We start from the raw sequence: 27,082 nt of genomic DNA, 5'->3' as shown, positions 1-27,082 counted from the left end.
ACAACGCACAAACAGAATGAAAACAGAAGAAAAGATTCAATATTTGATGGACATTAAAGAGAGAAAAAAATGCTAAGTGATTTTCAAAGACTGGGCTGAGACTAAGGTGGATAGCAGTAAGATTAAAAGATTACTCCAGAGAAAGTGAAAGCGAAAGATAATTGAAATGGCGTGCTGCCAAGGACATCCCAAGTCTGCAGTATATAAGGCAGTCTGAGAAATACAACGTAGGCTATCAGATCAGTGGCGTGTTGACAGAAAATACACACGGTACAGTATATCTACCCAACAATCTGAAGAATTACAGCACAGATTCAGACTTTAACTGAAGCGAAATTATTTTTAATAAAATGAGATGCTAAAATGTCCGGGGAGAATTTAAATGTGTGAAAGCTTATTAAAACATCCCACCCCGAAACAAAGACTGCAGACGTTCAGACGTTGGGAGCAGATGGACATAAAAGGGAAGAGAGGTGTAAAGTCTAGAAATATGAAAGTAAAAAAATGGTTAGTCATCATGAAGCTAAACACGGATGGTGAGCATGCACACACACACACGCACACACACATGCGCGCACACATTCTCACACATACCCAGACGTACACACACACAGGCTGAGACATCCAGAGCATCCTCTGTGTGCCAGGCTCTTCCTCCAGGGTGAGTTAGTGGTGCTTTTAAGTGCCGACATCAAAGAGGCCTGTATGGGTGTATAAATAGGCTTTAGGGCTGAAAAAGTTTTAGTTGTCATGAGTTTGATACCCAGTCGGTTAGACAAGGTCATGCATTGACTCAGTGACTTCTCTCTAACCCCTCTCTCTCTTACACACACATAAAAAGCACACACAGAGAGAAGGGTACATGGGTACACAGAGGCAGACAACCACCTGCACACAGGCTTTCAACCACAACACATTGGAGCATGTTCAGCATGTGCTGTATGCATACACACGCTTGAAATATAGCAGAGGTTAAACATTTTGCAAATAGCCACAATAATACTGCCAAATAATTTGTTTTTTGTCAGCATAATTGGCTCTGACGTCCAGCCAGGTAGTTCATGGGTGGCAGGTGACTGGTCGTGATACATCTTAGAGTTGGCCGGGGAGGTAAAATGCGGAGTGGGCAATGCATCACGAGGGCCAGACTTTGGAGTGCCACACATGGTACTTCAATCACATTCAGTGATTGAGGCAGTCTCTCACACTGAGCGTTATCATCCCAGCTCTTGGTTTCTATAACACACCCTGACATGACTATGTTCCCCTGTATTTTCTCTCTGCTACTCAAACTGATGCAGCTGTGCTTTCACCGTAATGTACTGTAATGGCTGTGCAACGCATCTGTGTCTCGTGATGTCTTTAGATCCGTTTTGCCAAGTCTCTTGTTTGTATTACAGAAAATTCTGTGAATGACAAGCCAAAGCATTTAAGCTGCATCACTTAATATTAGATTGTTTCAACCAGTTGTCAACATCCGGGTCTGAGAAGTGAAGCCAATGCTGAAGTGCCTTAAACCTGCATTCTTTCTAACAGCCAGCAGGGGGCGACTCCTCAAGTTGCAAGAAGAAGTCTGATTGTATAGAAGCTTATGAGAAATGAGCCTCTCACTTGATTTATTACCTCAGTAAACATTATAAACATGAGTTTATGGTCTCAATCGCTAATTTCAAGTCTTCTTCAATACAGCATGATGTTCATTTAGTAAATTATGGTCCCATTTAGAGTCAAATAGACCATAAAGCAGGATACGCTTCTTTCATGTCTCTTTAAAATTAGACTGCAAAGGACTCCCTGTGTCTCTTTAATGCAGGAACCTTTCAAGACGAAAGAGAACAACAATTTCCTGCAGATACAGCCTGTAGGTTTAAATAGAATATAATGCAAGATGAGGAAAAAGAAGTTAATATCATAATGTGATCAAACACAGAAACATAATCTTCTATTTTGTAAGGTAATATAAGGAAATGGAGGAAAACAGCTGCAGGTCTTTGAATCCGTGAGACCAAAAAACATTTTAAGATTTTGTCGACGGAAGAGATAAATTTAAAAAATCATAAATATATTCATAACTATATCTTATAGAGTTCATCCATGAAAAATATAAGCAGTATGTGTGAAAGTTTAGTTCATTTTTGCCATTGCAACAAATGTTGTTAGGGAGCATTCTTATAGTGCAATATATACATATACTGTATAGTGCCAGTGGTTTACAATTCAAGAGTTGAATAAGCCTAAATATGTTAAAATACAAAAAAATCACACATTTTTACAAAGAAAAAACATTAGGTGATGCTAAAATGTACATTAAAATGCCAAAGGTTTACGATTTAGTATTCATCTTTCTCTCCTCTTAATGAGAATACAGACATCTGACACTAACTGCAGGCATAAAAACATGAAACTCTTCATATTACTACTAATGTTTCAGTGCGGGTGTCCTGCTCTCATTTACTTCCTGTGGCTGCAGTAAGAGAAGCTTTATACATGACGGGGAAATTAAGAGTCTAAAGCTGACCACATTATCCAAGTAAAATGACAGGGATTTATGACCACTGCTGCAGAGAATGCCAATCAACTGTGAAAGCTTTGTTAACAGGAACTCATAGCTCGACCAATTACAGTGAAATGTAATGGGTTTAGCATCAATGTCCATGTTTTGGCCACAACAGAGTAGGAAGCAGCTCCTCCAGGGGAGAAAAAGTTTGAAACCAATTAAATGAGGGGAATTATCCCTCTTCCTGTTCTCCCTCCATCCTAATGTCTTCCCTTCTCGGTGCAGACTGTGACCAATAAGATAAGAAAGAAATCCCAGCAGCATCTTGTGAAAGAAAAACAGAAACAGTGAACAGAGATAAATAGCAAAAGAGAAGACAAAGGCAAAGATAGTGAGTGTGTGTGAATAAAAGCATGGGAGATGGAGATAAGGAGGATGATTTGCTAGAGATAAAGGCTGGCTGCCGTCCTGTAATTTTGTTCTATTCATTCACACGTATCTGTGAGAGGTGAACAGAGTAATGATAAAAGGCAACATGTAAATACCCTGACTGAGAAACCCAGGTAGAATGAGATTAGAAAGGGAAAGAGGAAGAAAAGCATTAGGCTTATTTTTCCTCTTAAATGTGCAGTGCGGTAAAGAAACCAATTCTCTTCCTCTCCTACTGGCAGGCGATGTGACACAGAAGGAGATTTCTGCCAGCTTTTCCCCCAGAAATGTTTTTTTTTCTTGTTGGCAAGGTGGGAAATGTCTGTGAAACAACATTTAGACCATGCTACACACTGAAAACAATTCTAATGAACGTCCCTGAAACAGCATTAAGAGCATGTCAGAGTGAAACTTTCCACTAAAAGTAACTCCAATGAAACCTTTGAAAGAGTATTTAGACCACGTCAGACTGAAATTTCCTCTCCTCCTCTCACCCCAGGCCCATCACTGTACAATGTTGAACAGCAGGAGCCATGGTTGCAGCAGCCCTGTCGTATCTGGGCCTGGGCATCATCACTACGGCGTGGCATCTCTCCGCAGCGAGCAGAAGGGGAGATTACTCTGTGCTCACATCAAAGGAGGTTTGTCTAACTTGGGTCTGGCGTTGTGCTGGTAGAGCGAGTCCTTGGAGCAGCCTCGTCGTTCTTATCTCTCCCCCACAGACTCTTTCTGCTTTCTGCTGCAACACAACTAGCTGCCGGTAACACTGACGCATGCGATCGTGGCTCTGCACGGTCAGACGTGCATGCAGGCAAACACTGGTGCACATTCTCTTGTATGAAAGCACATGCACTAACTCACATACACAAAGACACTCGCAGCTCTTTTTTTTCTTCTGATATTAGCAGAATTTGTTCTGCTGAGTGAGTCTCTCCCTCCTCCAGCCTCTGTTGAGAGCTGAACCTGGTTCAGTGAATATTTGAAATGGGTTAAATGATTATCCCTGGACAGATGCTTTCAACAAAGAAACCAACTGCACAAGAATTTGATGTTAAATCTTTTAACCACTCAAGGTGTACTTAGATACTTTCAACCGAAGAAACCACTGAAGCAAAACACACTTATAAATTAGTACATGAAAGACGTAAACAAACTGTTTTCCCTGATAATCATGGCCTTTATACTTGATCCCTTAAACCTGCAGTAGGCAGAATGTTTTTGGCATCACTGGGCAAAAATTCCATAATAACCTTTCAGCATATTGTAATTCAAGTGCTCTGAGAGAGATTTTAGCCAATCACAGGTCATTTCAGAGAGAGAGCGTTCCTATTGGCTGTTCATTCAACAGAGGCAGCTGTCAATCACTCGCGAACTCCGATCAAACAGTCAAACTAAGCAGCGCTGATCAAATATGAATTCATATTCTGTTACTGTAATGCCTATTTCTCGCCTCAAATAGTTTTTAGAAACATCTTTTAGTGTACTGTTTAGCTGTGGTGGGCGGTGCTTGGTATTTCCTCAACTGATCTCAACATGGCGGCATACAGCTAAACAGTACACTACAAGATGTTTCAGAAAACATTTGAGGTGAGAAATAGGCATTACAGCAACAGAATATTGATTCATATTTGATCAGCGCTGCCTAGTTTAACCGTTTGATCAGAGTTCGTGAGTGATTGACAGCTGCTCAGAGACGGCAGGCTCCAGCTCGGCTCTGACTGGTTGTTTACCTCCGGTTTGTGAAATCTTGCAGATGCCATTAGGAGCACCGAGACACAGAGGCATATGGTTTTTTTTCAGATTACCTGTCTCATGCATTACTGTCAGGATATAGCAACCGTTTTATAAAAATAACTTTTTAAAATCATATTTCCTCCAATTCTACCCACTGCAGCTTTAAAGCAGCACAGGCTACATGTTTTTAAAGCCTGAAAACAGATCCATGATGAGGTGCAGACGTCTAGTTATCTCTCAGAACACTTGAATTACAATATGCTGAAAGGTTATCATGGATTTTTTGCCTAATGATGCCAAAAACCTTCTGCCTACTTTAAATGTTTTATCCTGAAAATTAATAGCAATTTGGAACAGTTTAAACAAGAAAAGTCTGCAGTCAGTGTCTTAGACACAGAGGTGCTTTGAGCTAAATGTTAACATCAGCATGCTAGTATAAATGGCACAACATTACATGGACATTCTGTGTGTTATTAGGACGCATTTTAAGCTTTTTGAATGTCATTTGTATGCCGCTTTTCGTGTGTCATTTATAAAAAAGTGATGCAAAAATGCAGAAAATTTGCATGTGGATTTTTTTTTGACAACTCTGCACACCGGGTCCGTTGCGAATTATCCATTTTCAGAGTTTCCTCCCAAATAGTGCCCTCCACCCAAGGGGCTAACATTAACTACACAATACATAAACTAATCAGACCCCAAATGTGATGCTAACGCTAGCTGTCGTGGCTAGCCCTGTTCCCTGACCAACATATAACATTAGCAAGTACATATCATCTACATTACCATCTTCATCGTATCCCAGCTGCATGCTGGACGATCTCAAGCCATATATTGTCCTTTATTTGGTTGTGGAGGTAGTAGTGTTTGTTGTACATTATTGGGTGCTGAGAAAGGGACGGCCCATTGTTATTCCAAAACACCAATAGTCTGAAAAATGTTCCATTGGATCGAAAAAAGCCCATTTGTTCGACAGTCCGTACTCCCGAAAACAAGCACCCATTGTTCCAAAGCCCCAAAAATACCCTCTCTGTGCAACAAACAGGAGCAGATGGCTAATGATTATGCAGAATGACAGCGATCAGTTGGAGCAAAGGATTTCATTGGTCAAACATATATTTCCGCAGGCAGAAATCCGCTGTAGTCGAGGTCCATCTGAATATTATTTAGGTCGCACAAATGTTCCGCAGGAGTTCGTAAGCATTCATAAGAACCCACAAAATCAGTTCTTATAAATGTCCATGCAAAAACCCTTTAACGGTGTATTTTCAGTTCTTGATAGTAACATTGTCTCATTCGGTGTTCGGTTGTACTTAGCTCCACCCTCTCATGTCACTTCTGGTTGCAAAAACCCAAGATGGTGACGGGCAAAAACTCGAGGATTCAAAATGTCAGTCCAAAAACCAATGGGTGATGTCACAGTGACTACTTCCACTTCTTATATACAGTTTATCTACAGTCTATTTGGTCATCATAACCCAAAGTATTGGGTAAACTGAAATGTAGACCTGAAGATTGTGCAATATGAAAGGCCAGGGGATTGCCAAAGATTTTACAATTCATCCTTTTGAGGATATGAAAGAACGTACCCATGGGCAATCCATCCAATAGTTGTCCAGACAATTCATTCTGAGCTTAAAATGTTAACCTGCAGGTGGCGTTAGAAGTCAGGGCAAAAGTCGTTACATCGTCTGGGGGACCATTAATGTGTGTACAAAGTTGAGTGCCAATCTATCCAATGAATGTTGAGATGGTTTACTGAATTAGTGAAAACTTTGATCTGCTGGTGGCGCTACAGGAAAAATAAAGGGATCGCCAAAATCATTAAAATTGATCCTTCAGGGAGCATAAATATCTGTATCAACAATCCATGTGGTAGATGTTGAGATATTTCAGTCTGGATCAAAGTGGTGGAGCGACCGACCAACACTGCCATCCCTGGAGCCACACTGCTAACATGGCTGATGAAAAAAAAATATTTTTTTATTTTCTTCAAGTGTCCACAGACAACATCCTTGAATCATTCATGTGTTTTGTTTTACACTTGAAACAATCTGTGGAAAAATTCTGATAAATCAAATATGTGTTTGGCAGTCAGAGATATAGATTGTGTGCGTGTATGTGTGCATGTGTGTGTATCCTAATCAACTGCAGTCACAGACATTAATCGATCTTGTCGTGAACAATAGAACCAATCTGGCTGCTCCAAAAGTGTGAACCCCACCCATAACACATAGTCGAGCCTGGTTATACTGCTTGGAAATCCAAAACAATATATATACTGTACAGTACATCCCATTTATGAGAAATTAATCAGAATTTTTATTCTGTAGATAACACCATGATCTGGAACAGCTGAAATAATTACCATTGCTCATTTACCAGAGTGAAGTAAATTCAGTCAGATTAAGGATCAATCTGAATAATGATTTATTTTTCTTAGTAAAATCAAGACAGACAACACAGACATCAGAGTTACGAGGTTCTAATACAGCTGTAAGTCAAATGCTGAAAGTAATTAACTGGATATCAGTGAGTCATTAACCCAGTTCTGACTGGTGGACCAACAGTTTTACCAGAATTCCCTCCAGTACAGCACACCAGACTCACAGTGACCCCTTGTGGTGAGATGCTCATATTACAGCCAATGAACAGGAATGTAACTCTTTGGTACAAGTTCAAGGGGGGCTATTGCATTAAATTTGCACTCTTAAATACACTACATACATCTTTTGATCAGGATTAAACAGAACACCCCTGCACTGAGAATAAGATAACCTCAAATCATATTTGTGCATGCACATTTGCTTGTGTATAATATAGGGCTGTCAATCGCTTAAAATATTTCATCACAATTAAACACATGATTGTCCATAGTTAATCGGGATTCATTGCATATTTTTTATCTGTTCAAAATGTACCTTAAAGGGAAATTCGTCAAGTAGTTAATTCTCTTCTCAACATGGGAGTGGGCAAATATGCTGCTTTATGCAAATGTATGTATATATTCATCATTGGAAATCAATTAACAACACAAAACAATGACAAATATTGTCCAGAAACCCTCACAGGTACTACATTTAGCATAAACAACATGTTCAAATCATAACATGGCAAACTCATGTGATTATCATATAGTGGGCAAGTGGAGACTCGTGGGTACCCATAGACTAGAGCCCATTTTCATTCACTTATCTTGAGGTCAGAGGTCAAGGGACCCCTTTGAAAAATGGCCATGCCAGTTTTTCCTCGCCAAAACTTAGCGCAAGTTTGGAGCGTTATTTAACTTCCTTCACGACAGGCTAGTATGACATGGTTGGTACTAATGGATTCTTTAGGTTTTCTATTTTAATATGATGCCAGTATCTTCACTCTGGCTTTAAAACTGAACCCACTACAACCTCCGAAAAATTGGTTGCGTTAATGCATTAAAGAAATAAGTGGCGTTAAAACTAATTTGCACTAATGCGTTATTATTGCATAAACTTTGACAGCCTTAGTATATTATGAATACAACTTTTTTCATCCACTCTATTTGTCATATAGGAAAGAGTGTTCCCCAGGCTAAATCAATCACTGCAACATTCATTCACAGGTACCAGCCCTCTGACATCCAATAAACTTTGTCCTTGGCATCATTTCAACATCTCCTGTCCTGTTTTGATTCCAAAAGTCACTGCAGAGTCTGTACGCAAACACAAGAGAACAAACTTTAAACCAGCTCTGTCTTTTTAGCTCCTGTGTGGAACCTCTGCCACCATGGACAAATCCATCTGCACATTATTACTGCTATTATCCATTCACACTCTGCGTGTGAACAGCGAGGGTTTTTCACTGTCGACTATTGAACTCGCTCCCATCCCCTGTAATGACAAAGCAGTGGAGAAGCTGTCGCGTCTGGCTGTCACTTACATCAATGAGGATCGAGTCGATGGCTACAAGTTTGCCCTCAACCGCATTGCAAACGTCCACCTCCATGCTCAGGTCAGTACAGAGACAAACACCCAGTGAGGAAAAGCTGCCTGGGGCTGTTGTAATATTCTGTCAGTGGGTGATTTGTTCATGTTTAACAAGGGGAGTGGGGTGGGAAAGGTTATTTTCCCTTCTGTTGTTGCTGATATCAAAACATCCCTGTGAACAAAGGAAGTCACACACTGATAGATTTAACCAACCGTGGCCAATCTTCATGCCAGTGGGATCCCATTTGAGAAGATTTGTGTTTTGTTGTTACAAATGACTGTGCACAGTCAAACTTTTAATCAGAAATCACCCTCTTACATTGCCACAATGTGCTGACTCTCACTCCGGGGAAATGATAATGGAATTAAACTCTGCTTTTCAAGGACTCGTTGTGGTCCCCAGACCCTAGTTTGGGAACCACTGAACTATATCAAAGACGTGAAAAATAGCAGCAATTACATTAGTGTGCAACCACTAAAGAATGAAAACAACAATAAATACTTGTTGTATGCACTTTGTTGTGAATGACTGTCATCAGCGCATGCCGCTTATAATAAACATTAAAATTGATGTACAGAATTTTATATCATGAAATGAGAAGCCAACCCTCTTTCACGCCTCATGAAAAAAGGCCTTTAGGACTGAAGTGACTGTTAATAAAAGTCCGGGTCATTTCGGTCCAGGACCGCTGGGACAAACCTTACACAACAGGCTTTATGAACTTCATGCTGTCAGCCGCTGAAGGCTATTGTAGCCCTTCTGTCGGATAGATCAGGTTTTAAGAGGCTCAGTTCAACTTCATGACCTGAAAAGTCTCCCCATTACGCCAAGCTCAAATTGTTGAGATTTGTTTTCAGTGCTACCGCTAAAATCGATATTGTCCAAAGTGTTATAGGGAATTACACAGAGCACCTCCTAAGTGGTTACTTAGAGATGTAACTGAACAGAAGACTTATAAATTTGAGCCTCAAATAAACACTAAAATGTGTCTATTTATTCCATAAACAAAAAAATACTGCTGGATCATCTGAGCACACAGTGTTGTTTGTATACCCTCTCTCTTATTACTGTGTTTGCATTGTGCATGTCAGGGCCCAGCAGGCAACGTGTACTACCTGGACCTGGATGTCCTGGAGACCAAGTGTCACATCGGCAGTCCAAAACCATGGAAACGCTGCGACGTCAGACCATTCATGGAAACAGTAGGACACACACACACGTTTGTATTTGTACTATGCTTGTGAGGACTCTCACTGACAAAGTGCATCCCCTACACTGCAATAAGGGCAGTATAAGAGTGTCACAATATCTCATTTAAAAACACTCTATCACCTTTATCTTGAAGTGTCATGACTAATTTAATAAATCTTATGAAGTCACTTTTGCTTACCCGTTGACAGATGTTTTTTGATACTACCAAATTTATATATTCTACATAATAGTTTTGCATAAGGGGATTTTCTGCAGTATAACCCAAAATCTTAAACCCTTGCGCTGAGCCCAGCTAATTCTAACATTAAACTTTAAAACCAAAGTTTTACCCCACAAACAGTCCATTGAAGAAGGAAGACCACTTCCCAAAAATGTCTTCACTTTCATGGTCTAAAATTTTGGTTCTTGCAAAGATGGAACTACAAGAGTACATACATTTAAGGTCACTTAGACTTGGACTGTCCTAGTTTTGTCACGCCACATGTAAAGTGGCGTTGATTGTTATAACTTGAGTTTCTATCTATTTTATTCTTTTCAGCAAATCTCTGGCAACTGTAACACCACCATTCTCCACACACCAGAGGGATACTCCTACCTGTACAGCTACGACTGCACACTTGTCCCAGGTAACATTAACATAACGTTAGATTGAATACAAGGTGCTTGAACATATAAAGAAAAATACGATATCATAGGGAGATTTGATACCAGAAAATATGGATTTTACCATATTGTGTTGTATGACTTATGGTGTGGTTTTGTATCTTAAAGAATTAATGTAGCATCTCACTAATGCAACCGCTGGTGCTGATTTGAATTTTTCTACAAGTAATATAACATTACAAAGCTCATCAGAAAGAAAAGAAAATCTATCTCGAACAGACATCTCTCTCTGTAGACATTTTAATTAGTCACAAACGGGTGAACATTAATAATACTGGCACACCTACATAAAGCTAATTAATATAATTAGTCACATCTGTGCATTTCCCACTATGACAAATCAAAATGTTGGCCATGAAAAATGTCTATTACCCTAATCTCAAACTGAGATTCAATATTTATTTTTTAGATCACTTAAAGGCCCTGAACACCTGCAGGTGTTTACGTTATTTTGCCTATTTTGACCTCTGCTCAAACTGCAAATATTATATTTTTAAGGGAATCTTAAAGCTGTAAGCTGTTCATCCCTTATAACCAATGATGTTTAGCCCACATAAATTGAAACACCTGTATGTGTGTACTATTGGTGCATGGGGGCTTTATTAAATCATGTTTTAAAGCTAATTCAGCTTTTACTTAATACTTCAATGCCCATGTGCCCAACATATGCTGCATATGAAAACTTGCTAGTTTTAATTTCAGTGCAAATTTAACCATAAAATCATCTATATAATCTCTGTCTGGTTCCTGTAGATACCCCAGAAAAGCTCCAGCTGACCTGCCCAACCTGCCCCACCCTGCTCCCTGTAGACAGCGCACAGGCTGTGAACGCTGCACAGGTCACTCTGGCGTCCTATAAGAGACAGTCACCAGTGGGTGCAGGGATGGGAGTGAAGAAGATCACCAGAGCTTCGGTGCAGGTACGACGACTGGATATACAGTTATTACATTAACTCTGATTGGACAAACAAAGCTCCGGGCTGATGTCATTACACAACTATGTGTTGAATGTTAGGTTTATTGGGAAATGACATTCAAGAAAAGTCTCTGTGTTTATATATGAGCAGCAGACACAGTGCACCTTTGGGCTTCTGTGTGCCAGATGAGTACCTTTACTGCTCCACAAATACCATAATGATGCAATAGTTTGGCAAGGTTGCAAAGGATTAGGCCTACTGAAGGCACTTTAGACCGTACTGTCTGGCCAGACTTTTGTTTGGGGAGAAAATGAGAAACTGAATAGTGCGCTTGGGGATATTGCTAATTAATTCCCTAGGTAACATTTTTTGTGCTCTACATCAGTTGTTCCCAACCTATTTTCCTTGAAGCCCCCCCCCCCTACTTTTATCTAAGAAAAGATTCTCACATTTCTTTAAGGATGACATTTCTGTCATCCTTAAAGAAAAATTACAAATCCTCGAACAAAATCCTCAAATTGAATAAGGTGATTCAGTTTATTAAATGAGTTAGTCTTTTTTTATTAAATCAACTTTCGTTAATGAAATAAAGGTGGTTAAATAAATATAATTTATATTGCTGTTATAGATTGCTGCTAGACTTCCTTTGTTTTGCGGCAGGCACGAGAGCAAATAGGTTTTTGACATTAGTGGAAATGTTGTTTTTTAAGGCTAAATGCCAACAAATATGGAGAGAAGCAGAATATTTTGTTAAATAAAAGCATGTTGTGAATTTTGGAAGTGATTACAAAATCTTTTTTTAAATAAATGTTGTCTTTTGGACTTTACAACGCTGTGGAGTTAGTGGAAAAGTTTGTATCACACGAGTTGAAAACAATCCTACGCAGTCACCACTATCTAATCTACGGATCGTATAATACTGATAATATTAGTTTAGCCTGATTTTTATCTGCAACTGTGCAGAAATACCGGCTTTAAACAGAATGTGACCAACTAAGTAGTAACAAATATATCTTTTAAAATACTTTTATTTACAGACTTTTGTATAAATTATCCAGTAAGTGTGTAATTATGATTTTATGTTCCCAGGTTGGGAACCTCTGCTCTAGAATCAGGATGATAGCCATTACACTACAGCAACCACACCATCTCTCTGTATCTGCATTTTATATGTGTGTTTATTTATGCAATTTGCCCTTTCCTTACCATGTTATTTCTATATTTGAGGTTGTGCCAGTGAAAGCCAGCTTTGTGGAGTATATAGTCCAAGATTGTCCAGAGGGAGTGACGGAAAGAGGCACCTGCCAGCGACTGACACTGGAGTCTGACACAGAGGTACTCAACACAGAAAGGGAAAATTATCTCGACATCATAAACATACCGTATCAGACAAGTAACCTGTCATACTTGAGAATTCACACAAAACCCGGAGTTGCATATTATTCCAATCTTGATTTGGACACATCGAAATGTTTCTTCTAAGGACAGTATCATTGAACAACAGTGTCTGAAAGGTGCTCCATTCATTTGAATAAATGGATTCATATGCTGACAATCTGACACTGTTATGACGCTAATTAATGTTGTTCATAAAACTTAAATACACATCAATCAGCCAGCATATTGTGTACTATCACTGAAGCAGCTCCTTGATGGCATGACGGATTAATCTCTAGTTTTAAAACTGACACCACTAAAAGGCTGCAGTAATTGACTCTTTTATAAAAGAAGCCTGACAGGTCCTCTTCTCCTTTTTTAATGGATTTGTTTTATCATTATCTATATGATTTTTCTCTCCCTGCTCTATCCCGTTGCTTTTTTCTAGCTGTGGACCCATTATCCTAAAATAAATGAATAAAATGTCTCATCTTCTCCTCTCAGACTGCAGGTTTCTGTGCAGGATCTGTGCATGGAGACTTGGACGTCCATCCTGATGTCCAGGTGGCCTGTGAGATGTTCAAAGCACAGGTACAGGAAGCAGTTAAGAAATATTTACCATCAGAATCAGAAACATATTTCACATACAAGGAATTTGCCTTTGTGTTGTGGTGCATAACAGTCAGATATAATTATGTTATGGACCAACACGCACGTCATATTCTTAAGTGAATGAAGCCGAAGTGACGACTGCAATTTCTTAAAGGTTCTCTATACAATATCCAGACCGTTAATATAGCAGCAAACAACAATTTGTTAGTGGAGTAATGGTGTAATTGAGGGTATACGCAGGTATACGGAGTATACCAACCTCTTTTTCTGCCGGTTTACAGTGCACCCACCCATCAGCCAAAAAGCCGTTGGAATATATAGGAGGGTATACCCACTTCGTCCTCGGTTACCTACGCATCTACCTAGTAGTACACCCACCTCATCAATGACCACTACACCACTGAGAGTAATGTCTACCTGAGCAAAGAATAAGTCATTATCCCTCTGTTTGTGTTGTAATCCAAGCTTCTCCGTGCTTTGTTGACATAGCCGGGACGGCCACGCGTGCTTTTAGTGCATGTTAGTGCATGTGAGCGTGCCCCACTGGCTAGATCACGGCCACCGCTCTGCACTGCTGTCATACTGTGGTTACAGCTGATAACATCCTCCCGACCAACGGTGGTGTTAGCCACTCCCGGGTTTCCCCCAGGTTAACGCTAACTTCGGTTAACTGTTATTGTCACTGTTAGCACTGTTAGCAGCCAGCCACTGGTTAGCACCTTTAAGAGAGACCAAAGAAAAAATAAATCAAATAATCAATATGTCCAAAATGCGGATGAAAGGAAGAGAATGTAAAACAATTGAAACTCCATCCTCTATCTACTAACATATTTCTACCATTTTCAGAGCTTTCCTGTTCTTTTTTAACAAACAAAGGAAGTAAATCGGATTTATGGGGATACTTTCACCAACACGTGAAATCTGACTACCAAATAAGTTTATTTAGATTCTCTCTGGCAGTACATTAATACAGGAAAACAACAGCATAATGGTTTAACACTCACAGCAGATGTACACCCCAAAGAGGACAGAACATTCAAGTCACTAAAAGATGAAAGTCAGTGAAAAACTTCAGCAAATTATAATATGAAGTGTCACTTCACACTGTGGGACTGCAGTTGGGAAGGTAATAACCCACTGCCTGAGTGAGATTTGATGAATGTTTTATGCTGTTTTTGTTTCAGATGTTACTAAAGCAACCTTTGAAATGATAATTCAACTTTATGAATGAACGCCACTGGCCGTATAATTATTCTGTCGTATCTTGCGTGTCGTGTCTTCGAATGTACGTAGTGCTTGTGTGTGTGTTTAAACTTAAAATCGGATGGTCCTGTGCTATAATTATGTCGTCTTCTCACTCTTTTATAGAGCTGTGGTGTGTAATGTAATATTGCATGATGGAGACTCTTTTTGCAGCCAGCGAGAGTGAGTTTTTACAATATCAGTTTGGTGTGATCTCGTCTCTTCGTCTGCAGAATGTGGACATCCTCAGACCGGTGCAGCCTCAGGGTCACGACCTCCCGTTGGACCCTGTGATCCCAACCTTCCCGCCTCTGATCGATGACCCAGGAAATGATCCGCTGCCTGTTCCTTCTGACCCCACACTGCCCCCTGCTGTTCAACCGGCGCCGTTTGACCCAGATTTCATTCTCCCTGCGCCCTTTAACCCCGTGGTCGACCCCGTTTTCAACCCCTCTAACCCCTCCTCCTCATCTTCCAGTGAGTCTGCTGAAGATCTAGTAAACCAGCAACAGCAGCCACCAGGTGCTGGATCTTCTGCTTCATCCTCTGAGGAGATAGGAGGCCCCATAGCGCTGCGACCACCCTTTGACTTCCACTACAAGAGGCGTGATCGCAAAAAACGGCAGGCCCTGATGGAGAACCTGATGGAGACCTCACCCTCTCACAACCCCACCTTCCTTTCTGATTTCCCCAGTGGGTCTTCTCCTTTCCGCTCCTGTCCCGGTCCTTCTCGTTACACCACAGTTTAACCGGCGCTGCCAGTGAGGGGGTGGACCAATAAACTGATCCGCTCCCCGTCACTGGAGGCTGGTAATAAGTTGTGCTAATGAGAGGAATGCTACCTCTTCTCACTGGCCCTGAAATTACTTCTCTGCTGCTACTGTCTGTAATACTGCTCCCAAAGCAGACAAGCTTAAACCACATGTATTTGAAAATGGCATCAGATATTTGAACAATTTGAATAAATCTTGGTTTGAATCACCTGTCAACTGCTTGATGCACTTATATACTTAAGCAAACAGTCTGACTGTATACTTACGGTATATTTTGGTGGTATAAAGCCATAACATTTAGATTTTGGAGCTGAATATTTTAGAGCTGAAACGATTAGTCGATTTATCAAGTAGTTGTTTGAGAGAAAATTAATGTGCAACTATTTTAAAGTCATTTGTACACAAAAAGTCAAACATCTACTAATTCCAGTTTCACAATGTGAACGCTTTTTATGTGTTTAATATCTTTTTAAATGTAATATTTTGAGATTTTGGCTTTTCAAAACGGGAAAATCTTTGACATTTTGTCGTGATTTGATTTTTATTTTATTTGATAGGGACGATACAATTTAACATAGTTCTAATACAAGGCATGAAACTGATCTGCTGCAGTCTAAACGAATAAATCAATTAATTCAATTTAAATAAATCAATTAATTCAATTTAGTTGCAGCACTAAAATAATTAGCTGTAGTGTTTTCTTACACCTCATGTACTGACTTCCCTTGTAATATATTTCACCACGCCATAATAATGTATAAATTCATTACATTTTTCTTTGAACTTGCCCTAAAATGTTTTACGTGAGCACAACAAATAAAGTGAGTAAACACAAAGTGTTGCAAAAGAACACAAGAACTACTGTTTGTGAGTTTTAGAGGAGGCAAAATTCCTGTGAGACAAGCAAAAAGTATTGTGTTGCACAAACATATTTCAAGGACATGAAAAAAATACATTCACTGAAAAAAAAAAAAGATTATCGACTTACTCTCTTACTTTGATCCCTGATCTGATGTCAATTTCTTTCAAAACGTCTGATGACAACAATGATACCGTCTCATCTGAAAATGTTTTGTCTTATCGTCATAGTTTTGACAAATGCTCCAAGGTTGGTATAACATTGTCCTCGACCACTCCACAGAGACAATAGAGGAAATGTCAGGGTTTATTAGGATTCTTCACCACAGGGCTGACACTTTGCCAAATAGCATTGAGGCGAAAGACAAGTGCAAACATCTCAGGAAAGCTTTAAAAGCTTGCAGATACCCAACGTCTGCTTTTGTCAACACAGAAACTAGAGCTAATAAAAAAAGCAGACGGAGAGACGGGAGAAGCGGTGGAGATGAGATAAGTCATCCCGTATGTTGCTGGAGTGTCACTCAGTCTGATCTTCAATAAACACAGCATCTCTGTGTTTTTCAGGAACTTGCCCTTTATAAAAAAAACACTCCCCAAACACAAGTAGAGCAATGAGCAGTCCAAAAGCAATGACAAATACAGAGTAGAGACCTATCAGGAGATGAAACATAGCCAAGATAGAGCAAAGCCCACAGGTCAAGAAGCAGCAGTCTGTCTTCATTTAAAGGACAGTAGAAACTCCTTGGGGGACAGCAAAGTACACATTTTTGACAGAGAGGACAGGTGGTTTGAAAGATGAGTGAAAAAGGCTAAAATCACCATCCTGAAACAAAGTGAGAGGCTGCGCCACTGCTGTTATGCTGCCATGACATCTATTCAAGTACCACACTTTGGCCATTCTCTGACAAATTAACATTGAGGGTTAACTTGAGGATGTGTTCATTCAAAGGGACTGAAGGGTTACTCCCTGCTTTCTCTGTTTTCTTGCTTTTTGGCATAGATTTCTGCACTAGAAGAAATCCCCAATGCTATACAAGCAGGAAAGTTCAGGTGTGAGTGAACCTCTTATCCTTTCCATCCTGTTGAACTGAGAGCAAATCCTTTTTTGTACAATTTATCGCATAATCTCAAATGGTCAATATTACATTTATTAGCATATGCTTGTTGTTTTTACTCTTGTAGAAATGACATGATATAGCAGATCTGTCAGTAACATAGTTGGTACAGAATTATTTTTGGTAAAGTTAGGGAGCATATGTGGCTGGTTGACAGTAAATATTTGTGTGTGACCGTGTAAGATGTGGCATCTTGAAGTGTTTGATCAGCATAGAATGGAAACAAGAAATGTTGACATTAAAAGTTCATTCCCGACCTTGGAAACACCAGTTGACAAAAACACCACAAGGTCCACTCAGTAGCTGATATTGAGCTTTTGTTTGTATTTTAATATCTTCCAATCCTCATCAGCTGTAGATGTATTTTGACATAGGCCTGGGCTTCAACAGATCCCTCATAAAACATATTTATAACCTTTGCTTTTGGAGACTAGACTTTTAGCCAAAGGTTTAAAAAAATGGACATAAAGGCTTTTATTTTTTAATTTTTTGAATATTTGATAAACCTGTTGCAGCTTTCACACGCTCCTCGGAATTTCCCCTTTCCGAGTTCAGAATTTATAGACATGTTTGTAAATATATTTATTTATATATTTTTTATATATTTTATATTTAAATGGCAAGGGCAGTGGCTTTATTTTAGAAATTCTAATAGCCAATTTCCCCTTTCCAAGTTCAGAATTTATAAACATGTTTGTAAATATATTTATTTATATATTTTTTTTATATATTTTATATTTAAATGGCAAGGGCAGTGGCTTTATTTTAGAAAGTCGAATAGCAATTTTGTGCAACAGGGAGCGGCAGAGACACTCAAATCTAACTATCTGGCAAATTGCTGCTGAATTAATTTAGGCTATTTGCATTTCATGTTGCTCTATAAAACTTTAATCCATCAGTAAGGGACAAACATTAGAGATTAGAGATTAGACTTTTAGCCAAAAGTTACAAAAATGGACATAAAAAGACTTTTATTTTGAAATTGTTTGGAATGTTTGATAAACCTGTTGCAGCTTTCACACGCTCCTCGGAATTTGCCCTTTTCCAAGTTTAGAATTTATAAACATGTTTGTAAACAGATTTAATTATATCTTTTTTTAAAATATATTTTATATTTAAATGGCAAGGGCAGTAGCTTTATTTTAGAAAGTCGAATAGCCAATTTTGTGCGACAGGGGGCGGTAGAGACCCTCAAATCTAACTATCTGGCAAATTGCTGCTGAATTAATTTAAGCTATTTGCATTTCATGTTGCTCTATAAAACTTTAATCCATCCAGTAAGGGACAAAAAATGTCCTTTTGCAACATCAAATTTAAAGCCTATCTTTTTACTACTCTGATTGGTCTTTTCGTTTACATTTAAGCAGCGATGTCGACATTTCCGAAAACACTTGAAGGCATCACTGGTTGGAATCCTAATTGGAGGCAGATTTTCCCGCGAGGAGTGGCTTCTTCAACTTCTGGTTTCCGAGACAACGACGTCTCTTGTTCCTCTCAGACAGACGAGTGAGTAGTTTAGTAGTAAAGCACTGGGTGAAAAAGATTAGTTAAGACGATTTAAAGTTGGTGGAACTATTTTCTGAAGCTGAAGCCATTGCTTGTGATGTATACTGCAGTTTGAGGTAGGTGAAATGATACCTGAACAAGTTTGTTTTTGCAACAGTCGTGCTCCAATTCTAGTAAAAAGCGTGAAACTTATGTTGCTGTACTGTTCTTAAAGTTAGTTTGTCTTCATGTTAACAGACTAAAACGTGTCTCTACTATATTAAGTGTTCTGCTGTGAGACAGACAGTCAAACAAGCGAGCATGTGATGGCATGTTCACACTAAACTGACTCATTTTCAGCTGTCTGTCATTTCCCAAACAGCCATCATCATGAATGTGTCACCATGATTTAGTTAGCTGGGAATAAGTTTATCATAACCTGCAGCTTCCCTATTTTTCCTTTTTAACAAAAACAAAAAAAACATAACAGGAGCTGATACTTTTTAGGGCACAAAAATGGTAATTAATCTCAATTATTAAATCTGCTCTCATTACAATAACTGAGTAGCTTTTCTACACTTTTACATTTGTATGTGTATATTTCTTTTCTTTTTTTTAAACAATATTTTTATTGAATTTTACATAATTGTTCCTTTTTAACAAAAAAAACAACATAATAACAGGAGCTGATACTTTTAGGGCACAAACATGCTTTGAAACTTCTTAGTATAATAGAAGAATATAAATTACAGGTACAACCCTTTAGCCCTTAATTTAATTTATTATTATTTTCATGTATAATGTTACATATTGTATCTGCTCTTGTTCTGTATGCACCTTATCATTTTACTCTAATTCAATGATATATGAGCCATGTTGTTTGTAAATCTGAATTTGTTAAAAAAAAACAAAAAAACTTGCAGCTTCCCTATTTTTCCTTTTTAACAAAAAACAACACATAACAGGAGCTGATACTTTTAAGGCACAAAAATGGAAATGTATTGCAAGTATTAAATCTGCTCTCATTACAATAACTGAGTGGCTTTTCTACAGTTTTACATTTTTGTGTATTCTTCTTTCTCTTCTTTTTTTCCCTCTTTTTTTAAACAATATTTTTATTAAAATTTACATATATACACATACAGACAGACTAACAATATTAATAATTAAATTATACAATGAAATGTAGTTAGAATTTCAAAGAAAGAGAGACATGACATTTTATGTATTTCACATATCTAACAAAGAAAACAAATAAAATAAAAGATAAGACAAAATAAATAAATACCTCCTTCTTTCACTTCTTGATGAAGCAACCCTAACTAATGTAAGAAGGCTGTGATTACAGAGCAGCCTACTGTGATGCTGTTGCAGCTCAGTTTTCCATTTTAACTCAGCTTAACCTCTTTTCCCACGCAGGGTTTTAGGGTTAAGTCTCCAATGATGGTTTCTTCAAAAGAAACCTTGTTTTTCACTTTGGAGAACATCCCTTAATTGGACAGGGATTGGTTGGGTGTATGCATATTGAAATGGTTATGGTTGATCTCTAGCATATGTGACTAAATGACAGTTACTCAAAGAGCAAAGAGCTGTTTTATGCTTGCATTCATTTGTAGTTTTCCACACAAGTGACCATTCTTCTACTGAAGAAAGTCAAGTAAGAGCATTTTTTAATGTTGCAGGTGAAGAAACAAAATTTTTTTCCGTGCCATATTTTACACCTTGCACATTATTGCTGTGCCAGCCCTTCCTGTGGTGGAAAAAAAAAAACAGAACTTCCTTTAGGGTTTTCAACTTTTATGGCTAGCATACACACACATTCCTAGGTTGGTTCTGTCTAGGGCTGCAACTAACGATTATTTTCATTGTTGATTAATCGATTAGTCTATAAAATGCCAGAAAATGGGGAAAAATGTTTCTCTAAAGTCGTAGAGGAATAATAGGGATGCACTGATACTGGATCAGATATTGGGCTGATGCTGACTCGCATAGCTGGATCGGTCAGTGACTGTAGGGCCGATCTATTCAAATCTATGTTTATATACTATACAGAGACATCTTTAATTCAATTTTTTTTATTTCTTTTATCTAGTTTAAAGTAGTAGTTCCCTTCGGGGCTCAAAGTCTATCCATCTATCCATCCAATATACTGGAATTTTTATTCCTGTTTACGTTTTGACCAATTTGTTGCTGCATTGAAACGGTTTACACCTGAGCTGTAATTCCTGTTAATTTTGAAGATTTTTTTTGCCAAGTTGTTGGTGTACAATTAATTATAAATAACAAGTCACTAAGTTTGTTATGTTATCTATGTATTTATTTGTTACATTTTGTTTTACAATGTTAGGAAAGCGATGTTTAAGTCAAGCCTGTTGTTGCCTTACACATAAAAGAATGATCCCGGTCACTTCCACACAGTGACACATACAGCTTATTAATTAAACACTACTATCGGATCAGTACTTAGAATCGTCAGATACCTAAAGCCAAGGTATCGCTATCGGTATCGAGCCTAAAAAAGTCGCATCGGTACATCCCTGAGGAATAAAGAAACCAGGAAGTATTCATATTTAAGAAGCTGGAATAAGAGAATTTTCACTACTTAAAAAATTACTCAAAATAGTTGGCGATTAATAATTGATTAATCGTTGCAGCTGTAGTTCTGATGCAGGACTGTTATTTAGGCCAATAAAAATTATGAATGACAACTAATTGCTCTCACTTAATTTGCAACATGCCCACACATCATTCATCCCAGCAATTCAGAGATCTACATTAGCAATAGTTAAGATAAACAGATAATATAAGCATTACATTAATATCAATTTAGATTTTTATAGACAAAATCAAAAGTGAAAGGACATGTATTTGGTACTTTCCGTTGTTTGTTTTTACATGGCCATACATCTCAGTTCCTCTTGAATTTCTCCTTCAGTTTTACAATGCTACCTGGTTAGAGGCAGTAAAAATGAACTGTGGAAATCTAACTGCAAAGTTTGTCCCGGTGTTATTGATATTCTGTTTGTATATCAATATTTTGAGTGCAGTCTGCAGCTTTTTACCTTGCATTTAATGAGGGATTGTTATAGAAAGGTGCCAGTATTTTTCAATTGCATATGCTGCTTTTCTTTTTATTTACTTTGATAGCTACAACCCACATTTCAAACACCAAGGGATACAGTAATGTAAAACATGCAAACAGGTCAAAACAAATGAAGTTACCGACAAATATTACAAAGGGCTAAAGTGACTTTGAACATCGTGTGATTGGTGCCAGACATTGTGGTCACGGTCGCTGCACCCTTGGGATGTTTGCCTACTACGCTGTCTACAGTTTACAGGATGATGCAATCAACAAAAAATCGTGCAGTCAGCTGGAGTTCTTTGCGTGAAAACACTTCAGTCAGTGAATGAGGTCATTGGATAAAGGGCTCATCAAACCAATAGGGAGGCAAACAAGTCCAGCATAGCTCAATGCAACGGTATGTGCACAAAGATCAAAACAAAGAGATCACAGTGAGTCAGCATGTGATCACCAAAATGGGACGTGTGAAGAATAGAAAAATGTTGTCTGGTCTGTTGAATCTAAAGTTTCTGTTTGCTCGTGGGAGTTTGGCACAAATAGGATGAATCCTTCTTGCAGGGGTTCAAAGGTGTGGGTTTTCTGCGCACTCAGTCTGCACCTTATAGCAGGTTAACATCATCTGAACACCACCGTGTAGAATTGAGCAGCATATTAACCACATATTAAGTTAATATCCCACCCAGTACTATCTAGGTTTATCTGATAACATGGCCACAAAATGTCTTCTATATTTTACTTATTGTTAAAGTTTCATATTGTGTCTTTAAGAAACATGAGGGAAAATTGTAAGCTGCAACGATTAATCAATTAGTTGTGAACTATTAAATTATTCACCAACTATTTTGATAATCAATTAATCGGTTTGAGTAATTTTTTAAGAAAAAAAAAGATGTTCTTAAATGTGAATATTTTCTGGTTTCTTTACTCCTCTATGACCTCAAATTGAATATCTTTGAGTTGTGGACAAAACGAGATTTGAGGGCTTTGAGAAACACTGATCAATGTTTCACCATTTTCTGGTCATTTTCTGTCATTGATTTCCTCTATTAATCTTTTAACCATTTGGTCTACAAAATGTCAAATGTTTTATAAAACTCAACGAAATGTATGTCTATAAAACAGTGAATTTATCAAATCATTAGTTTTAAGTCTTCAGTTCCCTATCTTAGGGGACAAAGAAAACTAGCGAATATTCACATTTTAGAAAATTTTGCTCAGAAAGTTATTTAATTGATTAACAAGTTATCAGAATTGCTGCCAAATAATTTTCTGTTGATCCACTAATCTCTTAATAATTGACTCAGTGAATATATTTAAACTGTAGAGCATTGTTGATTCAAGTGCTTTCCCATTTGCGTCCTTTCAAAAGGACTCCATTGATTGTGTTGAATGAATGAAATGAGATGTTGCTGGTGCGAGCACATGACGGTGTGTCAGTGAGTGTTTACTCTCGCTTCCCAGCTCCAGTTTCAAGATAAGAGGTGTGACAGAGATAGTAGGACGGCTGAATTCTGGCGTTGTCCAATGGGAACCATGCATGGCAGTATTGAGTCTTTCACAGGGACGAGTCCTTGTCAGTTAGACTTCAGATTTTTTCAGATACACCTTTAGCTTGGCAGTTGACAGGGATCCATCATGTTGTTCAGTCTCTGGCTCTGGTTAGGACTACCAGGCTGACTGTCATGTATGGCGTCGTTTCTCTGCTCTATGTACGGGACAGGGAGCATTTACTTCATGTCCGCCAGAGGTAGGCTGCATATTCAGTGTCACATTAACCGTAATATAGTATCTTTGTGGACTTGAGATGACTGCAAAATGATCTGTTTTCATTGCTTAGTATCTGAAGGAAGTTTACAGATTTCTGTGCTTCATATACTGTGATAAAAGCAGATAGCCTGAATGCTTTAACTTTGATTATAGACTTACCTCCTAATATTTGATATAGATTCGAGCTGAAACAATTAGTTAGTTAAATGGACTTTATGTAAAAATCAGAAATTGCTTTTTAACAGTGACACCTGTGGCCATTAAGGCAACGACAGTCAGTGTCCTGTTGCTCACGCTTGTGCTCGCACTACGTAGACGCGAGCGAGCATCGGTCAAAACAGTGAGGCGACACACACAAGACTGATTGACAGCTTAATCCACAATATCACTATGTATTTCACATGCTTGGGAGTAATGTTAGCTTACCTGTCCAATAGGAATTTTGCCAGCTCGGGGTCCGTGATACCCAAAACCAAACTAAGGTCCCTCCATGAATCGAAGGCCCAGCCGATGTTGATCCAAGTTTTCCCCCCAGCGTCGGTCACATTCCTGTTTTGCAAGACGGGTTTCACCCGATATAACTTTGGGCATGACATCACGTTTGTTGGATTTTCCCGAAAAAACGGCCTGCATCCTTCACATTAAGGTCTCATTTTTGTTTTGGCTTTTTAAGCAAAAACGCCAATGTTCTTTGGTTAAAACTACCTAAATGTGAATATCTGCTGGTTCAAATTTTTATTGACCAATCAACCATAAGTAGCAGCCCTAATGGATTTTTTTTTTAAGGGTTTTGTTCTATATTAGACATAATCAGTTAACTGTTCAAATATCAGTCTATATTTTATTATTGGTTACACCTGCCTGTACTTGTTTTTATAGGTATTTTTACAGAGTTGTGTGTCCACATAGATGTTAGGATAGTACCAACAGTTTTTCTGTGTCAGTAACATGACACCCTATTGGCTAACTGATGAAAGATGCTGAGCAGACTACAGGAGGTCCTTACTAACCACAAAGTAAATATTTCATGGCACTACTGAAACAACTGTGAGAATATGCATCTGTGTGCAGGCTGTAATGTCATTGCTGGGTAGAGTCGGCATGTATTGCATCAACCCATTGTAATGTTAGGCATTACACACGAGCCTTGTCAAGTCAGTGTCCCATCGGCACTTTTTCCTCTGCTCTGAATGAATTCCAGTCTTCCTGTCAATAACCTGCAGGCTCATTCGTTACTGAATACAATCTGATAACCAGATTCTTGCTGGTCTAGTCTTCAGCACTAACGCCCTTTTCCAAATGGGAGATAGCAGGAGGATGTTGTGTTTTCAAAAGCAACAAGGACAAATGGTACAAGAGCAGCAGCACTAACAGTGACTCTGTACTCTGAGTTGCTTTTGGCGAGAGAAGGCATTTAGAAAGCATCATTTTGATTATTTACTAGTCTAAAACGTTTCCCTGTGCACTAAGGCTGGGTTACTCACCCTCATTATATAATGATTTAGCTTGCTTTTGGTCAACTGAGGTGCCAACTGTAATGTCACATGGTTTTTTCCAGTCCCTGTGCTCAACCTAATGGTGAGGCAACGTATTGTTTCTTCCCCCTAGAGGGCACATTGGTGCAGACTTCTTAGTTAATTCAGACAAGTGGATTTACCTGGATCGGCTACAGCTGAGTTACTAGAAGCTTCTGAAGGATTGGTGGGATTTGCCCAAAGAAATCATTGAGAATTATGTAAATCCAACAATGAATTACCGATCTCATTAAAATGTATATATTATCATGCAGGTAAATTATTTCTGAGGGGCTAATAGATTAATTCCTATATCCAGGCTGCCTGCGGCTGAATGATTATTTCTTGGAGTGTTGAGCAAATAGCCTTAGGCTTCACTGGAGCCACTTAAACTGGCTATAATTACCACTGAGGTCTGGCCTAATTGGAAGTGACACACACCATCAGGCTTATAGATGCAGGTTAGCAATGGCTAAGTCATAGAGGAATACGACAATCGGCTAAACTTAGCTGACCACGGTCTCTTCGTTCATATCTGCTCAGTAACAACCTGGTGTTAATCTGTGTTCGCTAAAACAAAAGATCTCTCGCCCCGGCTCCTGACCGCTAAGGTCGAAGTGAACGCTGAGAGGATTAAGTCCTTTGTTTTGCTGTTACCACGGGGTTAGTAGAGCGCTCTGACGGACAGCAGCAGATCCAAGGGAACCGTGTCTTCTTTTATTTTAATGACACCGGGACTCTGTGGCTGCGTGCGTTATGTGTATGCACGTGAAGGAAGAGAAGGTAAAGGGTGATGTGCTGAAAGAGCTGTGTTTGCTCCAGAGATTGATCGGGAAGCGTGAAATGTCCGTCGTGTCAAACTGTCTTAAGTGCATCAGAATGGGGAGAGGCAACAGGTATGTGGGCCTAAGTGTTGTTATGTCACTCTGCATCGACTCAAGGTAATGAATTGTTGTTATATATCCGGAAGCATGCTAATCTAGACAAGGAAGCAAAGTATTTCTATTTTGTAGTTTTAAATAATATTGCTGGCAGATTCATCCCTAGGTTTCACAACATGCTTGGGTAAACTCTGTCCACAGAATATCTTTAAGCACCAAGAGCAAACACTATTTTTAATTGTGTGGATCTATAAAACATTTTCTAATATAAGTTTATGAAGTTCTACATCAACTCTCACTTTTGAAAGAAGGTCCCTGCTGTCAAGTCGAGATTAAATACTTCAATCCTTGCCACCAAGGTGTGTTTAAGTAGTACCGGTGAATGGAGATGACGGGGAAGCTTCTGAGTTTAAAGCCGTAAGTTAAGGCAGCACAACAGTGACTTGTAATATGTGAATTATATGAAGCCACATTTGGTCAGTAATTTCTCAATCATTAATCCATTGAGTGGACAGGCTAATAAATAAATGAGTCCTGCAGCTTATACAATATACTCCGATCAGCCATAACATTAAGACCACTGACATTGATTATCTTGTTACGATGGCACCTGGAAGTGGAGGGGATATATTAGACAGCAAGTGAACATTTTGAACTTTGAACTTCGTGTTGGAAGCAGAAAAAATGTCCAAGCATAAAGATGTGAGCGACTTTGACACGGGCCAAATTGTGATGGCTAGACGACTGGATCAGAGCATCTCCAGAACTGCAGCTCTTGTGGGATGTCTGCAGTGGTCAGGACCTACCAAAAGTGGTCCAAGGAAGGAAAACCGGTGAACCGGCGACAGGGTCATGGCCGGCCAAGGCTCATTGATGTATGTGGGGAGCGAAGGGTGGCCTGTGTTGTCCGATCCAATAGAAGAGCTACTGTAGCTCAAATTGCTGAAAAAGTTGATGCTGG

At 38.8% G+C, this 27,082-nt stretch overlaps 2 protein-coding genes across 3 annotated transcripts in view; both read left to right on the top strand.

Moving 5' to 3' along the window:
* The first annotated feature begins 8,326 nt into the window (after positions 1 to 8,326).
* On the top strand, positions 8,327 to 15,632 carry LOC141767565 (alpha-2-HS-glycoprotein). The gene is made up of 7 exons (XM_074635008.1): positions 8,327 to 8,644; positions 9,712 to 9,822; positions 10,371 to 10,458; positions 11,249 to 11,415; positions 12,640 to 12,747; positions 13,294 to 13,380; positions 14,877 to 15,632. The coding sequence occupies exons 1-7, from the start codon at positions 8,420 to 8,422 to the stop codon at positions 15,390 to 15,392; spliced, it is 1,302 nt and encodes a 433-aa protein (XP_074491109.1). The 5' UTR covers positions 8,327 to 8,419; the 3' UTR covers positions 15,393 to 15,632.
* Positions 15,633 to 18,743: 3,111 nt separating this feature from the next.
* Positions 18,744 to 27,082, top strand: part of LOC141767561 (G-protein-signaling modulator 2-like) — a 23,548-nt gene continuing 15,209 nt past the window's right edge. The window contains exon 1 of one of the 2 annotated variants that reach the window (XM_074634998.1): positions 18,744 to 18,895. In XM_074634998.1, the coding sequence (XP_074491099.1) occupies positions 18,759 to 18,895 (137 nt within the window). In that variant the 5' untranslated portion in view covers positions 18,744 to 18,758. Of the gene's footprint in view, positions 19,012 to 27,082 lie in introns of both variants that reach the window. The other variant, XM_074634999.1, reaches the window with a different exon arrangement.

Source organism: Sebastes fasciatus, chromosome 5 (genome assembly GCF_043250625.1).
Source record: "Sebastes fasciatus isolate fSebFas1 chromosome 5, fSebFas1.pri, whole genome shotgun sequence".
Lineage (NCBI taxonomy): Eukaryota > Metazoa > Chordata > Actinopteri > Perciformes > Sebastidae > Sebastes > Sebastes fasciatus.
Note: the sequence above shows the minus strand (reverse complement) of the source record. Positions and strands in the feature narration are given on the sequence as shown.